This window comes from Nicotiana tabacum, chromosome 10 (genome assembly GCF_000715075.1).
Source record: "Nicotiana tabacum cultivar K326 chromosome 10, ASM71507v2, whole genome shotgun sequence".
NCBI lineage: Eukaryota > Viridiplantae > Streptophyta > Magnoliopsida > Solanales > Solanaceae > Nicotiana > Nicotiana tabacum.
This window is the reverse complement of record NC_134089.1, coordinates 20354961-20372148: the sequence shown is the minus strand read 5'-3', so window position 1 is coordinate 20372148 and position 17188 is coordinate 20354961. Positions and strand designations below refer to the sequence as shown.

The 17188-nt window shown below is 39.6% G+C and overlaps 1 protein-coding gene across 1 annotated transcript; it reads right to left on the bottom strand.

The window, feature by feature from the left end:
* Nucleotides 1-10962: 10962 nt before the first annotated feature.
* On the bottom strand, nucleotides 10963-13932 carry LOC107822626 (uncharacterized). The gene is made up of 4 exons (XM_075223669.1): nucleotides 13763-13932; nucleotides 12454-12766; nucleotides 11400-11936; nucleotides 10963-11250 (listed from the first exon to the last, which is right to left on the bottom strand). Exons 1-4 carry the CDS (start codon nucleotides 13930-13932, stop codon nucleotides 10963-10965), a joined length of 1308 nt encoding a protein of 435 aa, XP_075079770.1.
* Nucleotides 13933-17188: the final 3256 nt, after the last annotated feature.

The following is a 17188-nucleotide window of genomic DNA, read 5'->3' as shown; positions in this document are numbered from 1 at the left end:
CGTGCATATATTGAGGATACCGAGATATCTTCGGGATACCAAGAGATCCATAGTACGTATTGAGGATACCAAGAGATCCCTGGCTTATATTGAGGATACCGAGAGATCCTCGGGATACCAAGAGATCCCTAGTACATGTCGAGGATACTAAGAGATCCTCGGGATACTTAGAGATCCCCGGTTACTTTCCTTATGGTTTGCTTTCATCATTGTTTCCGTTATTGTACTCTTATTATCCTGCATAGATTCTTACTGTAGGTTCTCAATTGCACTGCTTATCTTATCCTGCCATCTTTATATTTTATATAACCTCAGTAGGGCCCTGACCTTCCTCGTCACTACCCAACCGTGGTTAGGCTTGGCACTTACTGAGTACCGTTGTGGTGTACTCACCCCTCTTCTGCGCATTTGTTTTCATGTGCAGATCCAGGTACCTCTACTCAGGAGCACTATCAGTGAGGCAGGAGAACTACGGAGACTTCGAGGTAGATCTGTTGCGTCCGCAGACCGACGAGTCTCCCTCTTTATTCTATCTTTAGTACTTAGTTCTCTTTCCTTCCGTTTGTTAGATATTCTGGAGTTTGGAGCCTCACTATACATTTCTGTAGCCTGTGTTTTCCCGTGAGTTTTCGGGTTTTGGGATTGCATTAGTCTTGAGATATTGAGTCGTATATGCCGAGCGGCATTCAGTACAATTTCCTTTTTAGATAATTAAATATGGTATTCTATTTTTCTGAAATTATTATGTTTCTGCAAGTGTTAGGCTTACATGATCACGGAGACTAGGTGCCGTCATGACATATTCACAGTTGGTGAACTAGGATCGTGACAAGTTGGTATCAGCGCTCTAGGTTCATAGGAGTCACGGAACACAGGCCGGTTTATTAGAGTCTCGCTGATCGGTACGGAGACGTCTGTACTTATCTACGAGAGGCTATGTAACTGTTTAGGAAAATTCTTCACTTCATTGATCTCCTTGTCGTGCGATATGTTTGACAACAATTCTAAACTTCTGTCTTCTATTCTCTCACAGATCGTGTGGACACGTGCTACTCGGGACGATCAGGCACCCGCACCCCCTCCTGCAGCCGTTAGAGGCAGGGGTCGGGTTAGAGGCCGTGGACGCGCACGGGGTGTAGCCAGAGCACCTACACGAGCTGCCGCTGAGGTACCGCCAGCAGATCCAGCCGGAGTTCAGGCACCCGACACGCCTACAACCACTACTACTCCAGCCCTTCAGGAGATATTGGCACAGTTTATGAGTATGTACACCACGTTGGCTCAGGCAAGGTTGTTTCCCCTTGTTGCAGCCACATCCCAAGCCGGGGGAGGGGCACAGAATCCCACCGCCCGCACTCTTGAGCAGCGAGTGCAGGTTGAGAAGGTCCCAGAGATCATTCCTGTACAGACAACAATACCAGTTTAGCCCAAGGATGGGGCAGCTGCTTCTGAGGATGAGCAACGGAGACTCGAGAGGTTCAAGAAGTATGATCCTCCGGTTTTCAGTGGACTAGCGACAGATGATGCCTTGGGATTTCTGGAGGATTGCCGCCGTATTCTTCGCACTATGGGTATTACTGGATCGAGCGGGGTTTCCTTCACTACTTTCCAACTTCGGGGAGCCGCCTATGAGTGGTGGCGTACCTATGGGTTAGACAGTCCATACGAGGCTGCTTCACTGACTTGGACCCAGTTCTCAGATATGTTCTTGAGAAAGTTCATTCCTCAGAGCCTCAGGGACGCATAGCGTGCAGAGTTTGAGCATTTGCACCAGGGATCTATGACTGTTTCAGAGTATGCTATCTGTTACACCAGATTGGCTAGGCATGCACCAGCCTTGGTTGTTATTGTCTGCGAGAGGGTTCGCCGGTTTATTGAGGGGCTTATTCCTCCCATCAGATCTAGCATGTCTTGTGAGTTGGAGATGGACATTTCTTATCAGCAGGTGGTGAGCATTGCTAGGAGGATTGAGGGTATGCATGCTAGGGAGAGAGAGGAGAGGGAGAGGGAGGCGGTCTCATGAGTCGGGCCACTATTCTGGTGCCCGTACCTCAGCTGCAGGTCATCATGGTAGGGGCTATATGAGTTGCCCCATTCATTCAACTCTTCCAGCAGCCAACAATGCTCTAACTCCTCCCAGATCTCAGGAGCCATATTATGCACCTCCGGTTTCTAGCACGCCTCCTGCGCGGGGTGCTTTCAGAGGTCAGTCTAGCAGACCTGGCCCTAGCCAGTCACAGCCACCACGTCCTCCTAGAGCTTGTTTCGAGTGTGGTGACACACGCCACTTGGTGAGGGAGTGCCCTAGACTTGGGAGGGGTGCACCTCCACAGACTTCTCAGCCACAGCGTGCCCCGCGAAGTTCTCAGGCTATGGTTACAGCTCCAGTTGCTACCCCACCTACTCAACCAGCTAGAGGTGGAGGTTGGGGAGGTAGAGGTCACCCTAGAGGGGGAGGCCAGGCCAGATATTATGCCATTCATGCTCGTACCGAGGTCATTGCCTCTGATTCCGTCAACATAGGTATTATACTGGTTTGTCATAGAGATGCATCGGTTCTATTCGATCCAGGCTCTACTTATTATTATGTGTCTTCTTATTTTGCTCCGTATTTGGGTGTAGCCCAAGATTCGTTGAGTTCTCCTGTTTATGTTTTTACTCCTGTGGGAGATTTTCTTGTTGTGGACCGCGTTTATCGATCGTGTTTGGTTACTATTCGTGGTTTTGAGACCAGAGCAGATCTATTGTTACTCAACATGGTTGATTTTGATATTATTCTGGGCATGGACTGGTTGTCGCCCTATTATGCTGTTCTTGATTGTCATGCCAAGACCGTGACGCTGGCTATGCCAGGTATTCCGCGTGTTGAGTGGAGTGGTACTTTAGATCACACTCCCAGTAGAGTTATCTCTTTTCTTAAAGCTCAGCGTATGGTTGGAAAGGGGTGTGCCGCGTATTTAGCTTATGTGAGAGACGCCAGTATTGATACTCCTTCAGTTGATTCAGTTCTAGTAGTACGGGATTTTCTTGATGTGTTTCCAGCTGATCTTCCAGGCATGCCGCCTGATAGAGATATTGATTTTGGCATTGATCTGTTGCCGGGCACTCAGCCCATTTCTATTCCCCCATATCGTATGGCTCCGGCTCCTCCTGAGTTGAAGGAGTTGAAGGATCAGTTACAAGAATTGCTTGATAAGGGTTTTATTCGGCCCAGTGTATCGCCTTGGGATGCTCCTGTCTTGTTTGTGAAAAAAAAGTAAGGTTCTATGCGTATGTGTATTGATTATCGCCAATTGAACAAAGTTACAGTTAAGAACCGTTATCATTTGCCTCGTATTGATGATCTGTTTGACCAGCTTCAGGGAGCACGGGTGTTTTCTAAGATTGATTTGCACTCAGGTTACCATCAGTTGAAGATTCGGGAACCAGATATCCCGAAGACTGCTTTCAGGACTCGGTATAACCATTACGAGTTCCTTGTTATGTCATTTGGGCTGACCAACGCCCCAACAGCCTTTATGCATTTGATGCACAGTGTGTTCCGGTCATATCTTGACTCGTTTGTCATTGTCTTTATTGATGATATTCTGGTGTATTCCCGGAGTCGGAAAGATCATGAGCAGCACCTGGGAACTGTGCTTCAGACTCTGAGAGAGAAAAAGTTATATGCTAAGTTCTCGAAATGTGAGTTTTGGTTGGATTTAGTGGCACTCTTAGACCACGTGATATCAAGTGAAGGTATTCAGGTGGATCCGAAGAAGATAGAGGCCGTGTAGAGTTGGCCCAGACCATCCTCAGCTACCGAGATCCGCAGTTTCCTTGGTTTGGCTGGCTACTACCGTCGTTTTGTGGAGGGGTTTTCATCGATTGCAGCCCCTATGACCAGGTTGACCTAGAAGGGTGCTCCATTTTAGTGGACGGAGGAGTGTGAGGCGAGCTTTCAGAAGCTTAAGACAGCCTTGACCACAGCCCCAATTTTGATAGTACCTACAGGTTCGGGGTCTTATACAGTCTATTGTGATGCCTCGAGGGTTGGCCTCGGAGCGGTGTTGATGCAGGATGGTAGGGTGATTGCCTACGTATCCAGACAGTTGAAGATACATGAGAAAAACTACCCTATTCACGACCTTGAGTTAGCTTCCATTGTTCACGCGCTGAAGATTTGGCGCCATTACTTATACGGTGTGCCTTGTGAGATTTATACTGACCATCGGAGCTTGCAGCACTTGTTCAAGCAAAAGGTTCTAAATTTGCACCAGAGGAGGTGGTTAGAGTTGCTGAAGGACTATGACATCACTATCTTGTATCACCCGGGCAAGGCCAATGTGGTGGCCGATGCTTTGAGTCGACGGGCGGAGAGCTTGGGGAGTTTGGCATACCTACCAGCATCAGAGAAGCCTATGGCAATGGATGTTCAGGCCTTAGCCAGCCAGTTTGTGAGATTGGACCTTTCGAAGCCCAGTAGAGTCCTAGCTTGTGTGGTTTCTCGGTCTTCCTTGTTTGACCGTATCAGGGAGCGGCAGTATGATGACCCTCATTTGCTTGTCCTCAAGGACAAGGTTCAGCACGGTGATGCCAGAGATGTGACTATTGGTGATGATGGGGTATTGAGGATGCAGGGTCGGGTCTGTGTACCCAATGTTGATGGTATTCGGGAGTTGATATTGGAGGAGGCTCATAGTTTGCGGTATTCTATTCATCCAAGTGTCGTGAAGATGTATCAGGATTTGAGGCAGCACTATTGGTGGAGGCGGATGAAAAAGGATATAGTTGGATTTGTAGCTCGGTTCCTCAATTGTCAGCAGGTGAAGTGTGAGCACCAGACACCAGGTGGGTTACTTCAACAGATAGATATTCCGGAGTGGAAGTGGGAGCGGATCACCATGGACTTTGTAGTTGGGCTCCCACGGACTTTGAGAAAGTTCGATGCTATTTGGGTGATTGTGGATCGGCTGACCAAGTCCGCTCACTTTATTCCTGTGTGTACTACTTATTCCTCAGAGCGGTTGGCGGAGATCTATATCCGGGAGATTGTTCGTCTGCATGGTATCCCGGTTTCCATCATTTCAGATAGAGGTACTCAGTTCACATCACGGTTCTAGAGGGCCGTTCAGCATGAGTTAGGTACTCGGGTAGAGTTGAGTACAACATTTCACCCTCAGACGGACGAACAGTCCGAGCGCACTATTCAGATTCTTGGGGATATGCTCCGCGTGTGTGTGATTGAGTTTGGAGGGTCTTGGGATCAGTTCTTGCCATTGGCGGAGTTTGCTTACAATAACAGCTATCAGTCCAGTATTCAGATGGCACCGTACGAGGCTTTATATGGGAGACGGTGTAGATCTCCGGTGGGTTGGTTTGAGCCGGGCGAGGCTAGATTATTGGGCACGGACTTAGTTCAGGGTGCCTTGGAAAAGGTTAAGGTGATTCAAGATAGACTCCGTATAGCCCAGTCCAGACAGAAGAGTTACGTGGACCGGAAAGTTCGTGATGTTTCCTATATGGTTGGTGAGCGGGTTCTGCTTCGGGTTTCGCCTATGAAGGGCGTCATGAGATTTGGGAAGAAAGGAAAGTTGAGTCCAAGGTTTAATGGCCCTTTTGAGATATTGAAGCGAGTTGGGGAGGTTGTTTATGAGCTTGCCTTACCTCCCAGCTTGGCAGGAGTGCATCCAGTATTTCATGTTTCGATGCACCGGAGGTATCACGGTGACCCGTCGCACGTGCTGGATTTCAGTTCAGTCCGGCTGGACAAGGATCTATCCTATGTTGAGAAGACAGTGACAATATTGGACAGGCAAGTTAGAAAGTTGAGTTCAAAGAACATTTCTTCGGTAAAGGTTTAGTGGCGGGGCCAGCCGGTCGAGGAGGCGACCTGGGAGACCGAGCAGGATATGTGCAGTCATTACCCTCATCTTTTCACTACTTCAGGTATGTCTCTATGCTCGTTCGAGGACGAACGAATGTTTAAGTGTAGGAGGATGTGACGACCCGACCGGTCGTCTTAAGAATTAATGCCCCGATCCCCTATTAACTGCTTTCCCCAAGTTTATTTCTGCTAATGTGATTTGCCGGGATACTCGGTTTTGAGTTTTGAGGAGTTTTGGGATACTTAGTCCCTAAATGAGAGCTTAAGTGTTAGAAAGTTGACCGAAGTCGGAACAGTGGGGAGACAGCCTCGGAATGGAAATCCGACGGTTCCGTTAGCTCCGTTAGGTGAATTTGGGGCTGGGAGCGTGTTCGGAATATGTTTTGGAGGTCCGTAGCTAATTTACGCTTGAAATGCCGAAGTTTGAATTTTTGAAGTTTCCGGTCCGATAGTGAGATTTTGATCCGAGGGTCGGAATGGAAGTCCGGAAGTTTCAGTAGCTCCGTCATGTTATTTGGGATGTGTGTGCAAAATTTCATGTCATTCGGACGAGATTTGATACAGTTTTTGATCGAAAACATAATTTAAGAGTTCTTGGAGAAGGATTGAATCCTATGTGAAATTGGTGATTTGATATTGTTATAAGCATTCCGAAGTGTTGATCAACTTTGAACGATGTCATGGGATGTGTTGGTATAATTGGTTTGAAGTTCCGGGTAGGTTCCGGGATGTTTTAGTGCAAAAAATCATAGCTGTAGCAGGTCTACAGGGGTTGCAGGCCCCAGAACTCACTCACGCGGTCCGCACAAAAATTAGTGCGCCCGCGTTGAGTGCTGTGCGGACCGCACAAAAGCGGCCGCGGCCGCGGTAGGCGTCGCGCGGACAGAAACAAAGTGGGGCGCGGCCGCGGTGAAGGGCCCTCCTATTGGTCCTACTTCGAAAGCTTATAGCTTTTGATGTACAAGGAATTTTGAGGTGATTCAAAAACGGAAGTTGTAGCCCTTCGTGTCTAATTTCCAGAAAGGTAAAGATAGCGCAATTTGGAAATCAGTATCAAAAGTTATGGCCAAAATACTAAAGCCTGTCACTGCAGAGGGAGGCCTGTGCGGCCGCACGTTGCCTTTGCGCGGACCGCACTGGCTTGCGCGGATTGCATGAGTTTTGGTGCGGTACGCAGTAGCTGGAAACCTGAGGGGTACCTATAAAAATGAGGTTTTGGGTTTTATTTAATATTTTGACCTTAAGAGCTCGGATTTTCGCGATTTTTCGAAGGGTTTTCAAGAAATTAATCGGGGTAAGTGATTTTAACTCAGATTTGGCTAGAATACATGAATCTAATACTGAATTCATCATTTAATTCGTGATTTGAGAGGGAATTTGGGAAGAAAATTGTGAAACCTTTCAAAAATGTAAAATGATGATTTAAAGGACCAAATAGTGTCGGAATTGTATAATTTTCGTATGGTTAGACTCGTGAGAGTGCGAGGTTTCTGGGAATATAAATTTTTACCGATTTCGAGACGTGGGACCGAGGGGAGTTTTGGTCATTTTCCATAATTTCGCGTATTAGCTTTGAATTAAAACATAGGATCATTTGTTTGAGATGATATTTACGATATGCAATTGAATTGATTAGATTTGGGCCATTTGGAGTCGGATACTCGTGGCAAAATGGTGGTTTCTAGTTGATTTTGAACCGATTCGAGGTAAGTGACTTGTCTAACCTTGTGTGGGGGACCTTTCCCCTTAGGATGTGCTATATTTGATAATTGAAATGCCCTGTACGTGAGGTGACGAACGCGTACTTGAGCTAATTGTTGAAAATCCGGTTTTTCCTTAAGTATTTCAATTGAGTTCTTTTCTTGTTTTATTCTACTTGTGAATTTAGCATATTGCTAGTCTAGAAAGGCATGTTTAGTTGACTTAATTGCCTATTTGCTTAAATTGCCTAAATTGCATTACGTGAAGCATGTTAGGCTAAAAGTAAATGTTTACTTGGTACGAAATTAGCATTTAATTTAACATTCTTATGTTGCTGCTCTGTGTTTTAAATTGGGACTATGGGTTAGATTCCCGGGAGATTCCCCCTGCACATTTACTTTGGGACTACGGGTTAGATTCCCGGGAGATTTCCCCCGCACATTTACTTTGGGACTACATGTTAGATTCCCAGGAGATTCCCCCTACACATTTACTTTGGGACTACGGGTTAGATTCCTGGGAGATCCCCCGTACATATATTGAGGATACCGAGAGATCCCTAGTACGTATTGAGGATACCAAGAGATCCTCGAAATACCAAGAGATCCCTGGCTTATATTGAGGATACCAAGAGATCCTCGGGATACCAAGAGATCCCTAGTACATGTTGAGGATACTAAGAGATCCTCGGGATACTTAGAGATCCCCGGTTACTTTCCTTATGGTTTGCTTTCATCATTGTTTCCGTTATTGTACTCTTATTATCCTGCATAGATTCTTACTGTAGGTTCTCAATTGCACTGCTTATCTTATCCTGCCATCTTTATATTTTATATAACCTCAGTAGGGCCCTGACCTTCCTCATCACTACCCAACCGAGGTTAGGCTTGGCACTTACTGAGTACCGTTGTGGTGTACTCACGCCTCTTCTGCGCATGTTTTCATCATGTGCAGATCCAGGTAACTCTACTCAGGCGCACTATCAGTGAGGCAGGAGGACTACGGAGACTTCGAGGTAGATCTGTTGCGTTCGCAGACCGACGATTCTCCATCTTTATTCTAGCTTTAGTACTTAGTTCTCTTTCCTTCCGTTTGTTAGATATTCTGGAGTTTGGAGCCTCTCTATACATTTCTGTAGCCTGTGTTTTCCCGTGAGTTTTCGGGTTTTGGGATTTCTTTAGTCTTGAGATATTGAGTCGTATATGCCGAGCGGCATTCAGTACAATTTTCTTTTTAGATAATTAAATATGGTATTCTATTTTTTCGCAATTATTATGTTTCCGCAAGTGTTGGGGTTACCTGGTCATGGAGACTAGGTGCCGTCATAACATGTTCACGGTTGGTGAACTAGGGCCGTGACAATGGCACCAGGTTGATCATGTCCTTTTTCCAATTAATTTGGCAGAAAAGTGGCATTGGATATTAGAGTGTGTATCATTCCGCAAGAGATGTTTTTATGTATATGACTCGCTACGTAGTCGAAACCACAAAAAAGCTATTCAAAAGGTGGCAGAGGCATATGCTTTGTTGCTCCACCTATTTCTAGTTAGCATTGAATTTTATAACCAAAGAAGTGACATTGTAGTACAAAATGGACTGCACATGGGAAAGGAGTTGACTGATCATTTTGAGATTGAACTGATTACAAATCTGCCAATACAGCAAAATTCGTAAGAATAATTACTTTTTTTACTTTGTTTTCCTCATTCATATTAACATTTTCACTTCTAATTGATTTTATATTCTATTCATTTATTTTATTTCAGAGATTGTGGAGTATATGTTGCATGCTTTGGTGAGTATATTATTGAAGATCTTCCAATCCTTGTTGCCAATTTTGATGTGGATGGTCTTCGAGCTAGGTTTGGTATAATGTTGTGGCACTAGGGGAGGAACAAGCAGTTGCATGGCGAATCAAGTGAATCTGAGGCTCCAGTAGCACCTAAAAAGACTCGTGGAAAGAAACGCAAGAAGTAGTATAGGTCTCTTTTTGGTTTTAGTTAATCGTATCATGAAAACTTTGCAGGATTTTAATAGTTTTTGGTGAAGTATGGTATTATTAGTAGTAAATGACCTTCTGCTGATTCAAGACTGTAGGAAACTTGTGCCTTTATAAAATATTTCCAGCTGCTAATGTTTCTTTTGTCATATTTAATTATTCTGGTTCAGAATATGTGGTATAGGAGTGCATTTCGTAGACAGAATTTTATTAGCACTTGAAGTCAAGTCATTAGAATAGAACATGGCAGTTACAGCAGCACTATTAGTTCCTACTACTACTGCCATTTGTAGTAGGATGAGCATTGTTAGTTCGCTGTAATACACCAGCAGAAGTTATTTTTGGAGGTGTATTTTTAAGGGAGTTACGATGTTCAAAAAGAGGAACTATGTTTTTATTTTGTTGAAGAACAGGGCGAGCATTGATTTGAATGAAAAAAATATATTTTTAGAACGTGAACTGGTTTTGAAATTATATTGAGAGTAGTTGTTAGTTGTAGTTGAATCTAAGAAAATCTGTGCATAATTTGCATTGCTGCACCAGTTGTATTCTGCAAAGATTTTGGTTCAGGTATATTAGTGCAGTAGAACTATATACCAATCAGGTATACTGATATATCATTTGGGTATCACGTTGTATTTGAGTACCTTTTTTCCTGCAGCAACTAGATGTAAATACTGACATAAGTTGCAAAGTATGTGCATTTTGGGTATCACATTATATTGGTGCTCTATTTGTATTTCTGTGCATATTTTATTTTAGCCATATTAGTGCAATACCACTATATATCAGTGAGGTATACAAATATACCATTTGGGTATCACCTTGTATTTATGTACCTGATGATGTACAATAACTGCATGTAAATGACTTCCAATTTGTTATACTTCAATACAGACATGAGCTGCAAAGCGTTCCCATTTTGTTAACGATGTATGTACAAATGTTGCATTTGCAGCACCACTTCTATTTCTGCACATATTTTGATACCAATAAGATATACATATATACCATTTGGGTATCACATTTATATTTTAGCATCTTTTTTCCTGCAGCAACTAAATGTAAATGCATCCCACTTTTATATACTAAAATAGAAAATAAACAGATTCTTATTGAAAACACAAGTAGCCATATAAATTTGTTGCCAAAAAGTAAGTTGGCAAAGAATCATCAAACCAAATATATGTCTAGTGCAAGAAATGCATTTTATTTCTTTGCAATTCAAATGCTATGATTCTATGATATATGAGTTCTATAAAAATATTGAAGCATTATATCAATATCTCTTTGGAATATTTCAGCATGTTCTCTGGTTGTGTCTTTTTCTCCCGCATAGTGCACATGTACTATATTTCCTTCCCAGCCTCCTATGCCTCTTTTTTTTTAGGTCTTCCTAGTTTGATTTTTCCTTTTGGACATGTTCTGGAATTTGCCACGTTGTTTCATCAGGCAAAGGATTTACTGGTATCTCATATGTTTTCAGCAAGTAGTCTATGCTGTAGTAATCCGAGCAATACTTGTATGAATCTATATGGAATTTTTGTATAACTGCCATTGCATGTGGACATGGAATATCGCCGAGCTGAAACCTCCCACAAGTGAAGTTTTTTTCATGTAGGCGCACTACATTTCTTGTTTGGCCATCAATTACTAAATGTAAGAATTCCGTTGATGGAAACACCTAATATAATTTTAATTAAGAAAAGTCATTAGCTATATGAAGTAATAGTATTTTTTAAATAACAATATTCAGTTGTTTAGTGAAATCACTAAGGTAAAAAAGTAAAAATACAGTACATGCAGTATTTTTATGATTTTGAAAATGCATACCGTCATCGTCTGTGATAAGATAGTATTATCTGCCAATATTTTTTCATACTTTGCACCAATCTTCATAAATGATTCTACTGCATCCTTCCGATTGGTGTGATTTTTTTTTTGAATTAATGTTGTCATAAAGTCAAGCAAATTCACAACCGGAAGGTCTCTTGCGTGCTTGTTTGCTCCATTTACAGATTCCGCAATATTCGATGTCATAGTCATGATTTTATTTGCCTTGGAATGCGCCCGGGACCATTTATCATACCCAATATCCGTCAGGTATGTTTTCACTCTACTATCAATAGCTTCTAACTCTGCCATATGCCTGTTGAATTCTTCAAGAGTGTATGCTCTTGCTAACGCAAAGTATACTTCTTTGATTTGTTTTTGGTTCTTCCTGATGTTTGTCTTTATGTTGTTCCGCAGATGGAACATACATGCGCAATGAAGGACTTCTGGATAGACAATTGAAGTTGCTCTCCATATACCATCATGCATGTTTGATACAATGCACATTCCCTCTCTTTGTCCATAGGTTTCTCTGAACTGCACGAAGAACCACTCCCACAATGCATCATTTCCGAATCAACAATTGCATATGTGAGGGGTAGAATTTGTCATGTAAACCCAAAGAAAAAAATATCAATTACAACACACTATATTAATTTAGCATTTCATATAGTAGTATAGTCATAGGTAGGTACAGGTGTGTAGCAAAACAACTATATACTTTGTTGGTATACTTGTATATCATACTAGTATCATATAATATTTGAAAATCTTTTTTGTTTCTTTAACTGAATGTAATTGGATTGTACACACAATATTGATTTAGTATTTCATATAGTATTATAGTCATAGGTAGATGCAGGTATGTAGTAAAATAATTATATACTTTGTTGGTATACTTGTATACCATGCTAGGTATCATATAATATTTGAAAATCTTTTTTGTTTCTTTAACTGAATGTAATTGGATTGTATTCTTACCCTCTGTGTCTTGCATGGAAGCCGTGGGTATGGTCCCTCTATATGTTGACTTTAAAAAACTTCTATCAACTACAACTGTTGGTCTACAATAGATCCATCCTCTAATCAATGCATATATAGCTATGAATGCATACAAAAAGCTACCATCTCCTTCAGTGTGTAGTCGTGTCACTGATCCTGGGTTAGTGTACTCTAACATATAAAGATATGTTGGCATTTTCTTGTATGACTCACTTGGTGTTCCTCTCAACAATTGCATTGCTTTTTCTTTTGATCTCCATGCTTGCATGTGGCTTAAGTCCATACCATATGCTTTTTGGATGTCTCTCTGGATATCTGTTGGTGTATATATGGTTTTTGGGTCAACAAGTTTATCTTTACCACAACTGCAACAAAAGCTGAGACAGCTTACTTTTCTGAATAAAATTTTTAACAGTTAAACAACTGTGGACATAATTGAAATCCGTCACTTTGAAAAGATTTGATGCTCGCAGGCTTGATGCTTTAAGTCTCCAAGTGCATCTTTCATCCACGCATTCAAGGTTATACCTGTTTATAATACAAATACAGTTATGTATCATGTTTTATTGATAAAAACACACACATAAAAATCCGTACAATTATATACTCACATAGTATACTCATATAGCATACATATATACTGTGTCAATATCATATTTTGCTGATAAAAAACATAGACAAAGCAGCACAATTCTATACTCACATAGTATACTGATTTAGCATACATATATATACTATATTGGTATTGTGTTTTACTGATAATAACAAAGACAAACCAGTACAGTTATATATCGCATAATATACTGATATAGCATATTTATATACTATACCAGTATCACTGATAAAAAACACAGACAAACCAATACAATTCCATACTCGCATAGTATACTGATTTAGCATACTTATATACTATATAGGTATCACATAGTTTTTTACTTGAAAACATGCAGACGGACCTTCTTGGGCATGATTTATGAACCCGATATTGACATTTTTCTCTAACAGCATACTGTTTCATAACGAGAGCCAGCAGGTTCTTGTCTTCATAAATTTGTCCTTTTTCAACATTTTTGATGAAATTGATCAGTTATGATGTTTGCATCATCAAGTTCTAAATTGATGTCATCTCCTTCTTGCACATCAAACATACTAATCATATCAGTGCTTTCAAATTATGCAATTTCTGATGAAATTGGAGCAACATCGAAACTGGAGGTGCTTGTAGCTATAGTATTTTTAGCAAACGACACATATAGGGGAAGTGTTGTCATCCCTGCACTTGATTTTTCAATTTCATGTAAACACTAATACTCAAATCGCTGCAAATTGTAATTGGTGGATATCCTTGAGCAATAGCATACTGAATAATTATTGTGTTACTGTCATTTTGCAATTGCTTTGCAATTTCTCTAAGAAGTTGTTCAAATTTCCAATAGGTCTTTATTAGAATTGCATCAACATAAAAATTTAAGAAATTATTGTTATCATCCCATTCTCCACTATACTGCAACAGAATTGGTATATTTTCCATGATTCTAAAGTTATAATCACTTTTATGTCCAAAATTGAATCTCAACAATGCAAATTTCAACGGTGTTGATGTCAAATATTGAATTTCAACAACATATTTTTCGAAATCAAACCTCTAGATCTCCAGATCTCCAAAGCGAGATTAGAATTTTCAGCTAAAAATACAGAAGTTTGAGCGCTAAACTTCTGTAATACTTATAATTTTTGACATTCTGCTTTGCCAGAGAAATCAAAATCTGAAAACAACAGCGAAATAAAAATCCGAAAACAATAGCGAAATCAAAATCCGAAAACAAGATGCGAATCAGCATCTTCGATCTGTTCTTTCACACTTAGCGATCTTCAAATTAGGGGATGTCGGTGGAAATCTCAATTTTGTGCGCTTATTTTCTGAAATTTTGAGCAGCTTCTGGGTTTTTATAGGTAGGGCATTAAGCGTGGGGTAGTTATTTTGATATACCCGTTTGTTTATTAAATGGGTAGGAGATTGTAATTATTTAATGGGTAAAATTCTTTTATGGGTAGAGCAGGGTAAATAGTTTCACTTTTATAGGTACTCCTGTCTTTTCCCCCAAAAATAGCCACTAAACAATAATGGTTTATGAAAAGGGAAATTTTCGTTCCTATACCATATAGGAAACTATATTACCAAATATGTTCATAGTTTTCATATTACCCCCCATACTAATAGTATTTCTACAAAATATAGACAATTCATTAAATAAGAAATCATTGTAGTTGTAGGCTTCCTTATTTAGGCGCGCTAATATTGGTGAATTAAATATTTTTTCAGATATTTTACAACGCAAATCACGCATTAATATTTTCTTTCTCTTTATATTTTCATACATTGTTTGTTTGGATTGGAATTTTCATACGTTGTTTGATTGGAATTTGTTTTTACAAAGAAAGTAATTTTCATATGTTGCTTGTTTGGATTGGATGTTGTTGCAAAGGGTTGAGAATTCTCTCTACGTCTCTCAATCCCAAATTTCATAATATAAAGCAAAGGAAAAGAGAGCAGCAATTCCTCCATTGACAGCCATTAAAAAGCCTTGAATTTTAATTTGGGTTTTCAAAAATCATTATTTGTTTGGATTGGGTGTTGTTGAAAATAATTGGGAATATGGTTTGGAGTTTATATCTCAATTTTGAGGGGGTTTTGGTGAAGATTAGACTTGGTTTTGGCTGAATTTCAGATTGAAACTCGAAGAAGAAGACATGACATACATTATATTGCAGAAATTGTAGAAAAGTTGTAAACTGTTGTATATTTATTTTTCTTTTATTCATTTAACTATTGTATGAAAGTTGAACAACATTGTATAAAAATTATATTTAAGTGGTATTATATTGTAGTTGTGTATACATGGAGACGAAAAAGGAAAACAAAAACTTAGGATCATATCCGCTATGTATAACTGTTCGCGATTTCAATATGGAATTGAGTATCACCAATGAGAACACAGTTGCAGGTTTGTGCTGTTACATTTTCTATAAAATTCTGGTTGTATATCAACGTCCTACACTTTATCTACATTTTATCTACAAAATAAACTGCATGTCAGAGTAAAATATATATTTCAGTATGGATTTTCACAATATCTACAAAATTTCTATATTTATTCTACGATAAAACTACATATCATTTGAAAAATTAATATGAAATACAGAATTTCAACATTTCTACAAATTATCTAAAATCTTTTTACAAACTGTTCATAACAGAATTTATTTTTATTTTCATGCAGGTTCGTCTGGAACACTAAAGTTACTTGATATGCCAGCATCTCCCGTCATAGAGGAATATGAAAGTATAATAATAACAGATAGTACACCAAGTTTTATTGAAGTAGGACAAGTATACTAAGACAAACAAATTTTATACAACTAATTATACATAGTAAAAACAAATTTCATACAACTAATTATATACAACATATCCACCCAGTTAAATACAATAACATATAACTTAAATACAAAATTTATACAATATGTCTTTTGTATATTTTGTATATGATTTATACATAGTAAAAACAAATTTCATACAACTAATTATATATTATAAAACTTATCTACAAATTATCTACAATTTGCGTACATTATTTTTACTCAGTTATATACAACTATAATATAATACCACTTAAATACAATTGTTATACAAATGTTCTTCAACTTTTATACAATAGTTAAATAAATAAAAGAAAAATAAATAAACAACAGTCTACAATTTCTGCAATATAATGTATATCATGTTTTCTTCTTCTTCTTCTTCTTCTTCTTCTTCTTCTTCTTCTTCTTCTTCTTCTTCTTCTTCTTCTTCTTCTTCTTCTTCTATCTGAAATTCAGCTAAAACCAAGTCTAATCTTCACCAAAACCCCTCAAAATTGAGATATAAACTCCAAACCATATTCCCAATTATTTTCAACCACACCCAATCCAAACAAATAATGATTTTTGAAAATCTAAATTCAAATTCAAAGCTTCAAAACTTTTTAATGGCTGTCAATGGTGGAATTGGTGCTATCTTTTCCTTTGCTTTATATTATGGAAATTTGGGATTGAGAGATAGAGAGATGTAGAGAGAATTCTCAATTGTTTGCAACAACATCTAATCCAAACAAACAAATGTCTTTTGAAAACCCAAATTCGAATTCAAAACTTCAAAGCTTTTTAATTGTTGTCAATGGTGGAGGGGTTACAGATTTTCGCTGGTTTTAGAAAAGGAAATCGTGGGTGATTGAAGAGGAAATCGTGGGGTGTGGTTTGATACGTGAGTGCGATGGTGGTATTTGGAGAGAGAAACTTTGGGGAGTGGAATATACAGTTGAGTAAAATTTGGAGACTAATTAATACCATTAAAATCCTAAAATGGTACATGAATAATAATTAGGTATATAAAAGGTAATTATATTAAAAGTTAAAGCATAAAGAGTAATATAGTTTATTATATGACATATGAATGTAAAAATTCCTTATGAAAATTCCTCTTTTGTAAATCACCGTTCCGATGTATGTTTGGCTATATTTGTCTAATAATTGTTGGGCCTGAATTCAATTTGTTCAAGTACAAAACAGATCTAGTCCAAATCAGTCGGCCCATTTATTCAAAGCTCTACCCAGGTTTTCTTCAATAGCCCTACTACACTCATGGCGGTTGATTTGTGCTAGTTTCAGCCATTGAGACTTTCTTTCACCACCAGTCTCCTTCGGCGGCGCGTGTCAAACCCACCGACCCTTTTCTTCTTACACTTATG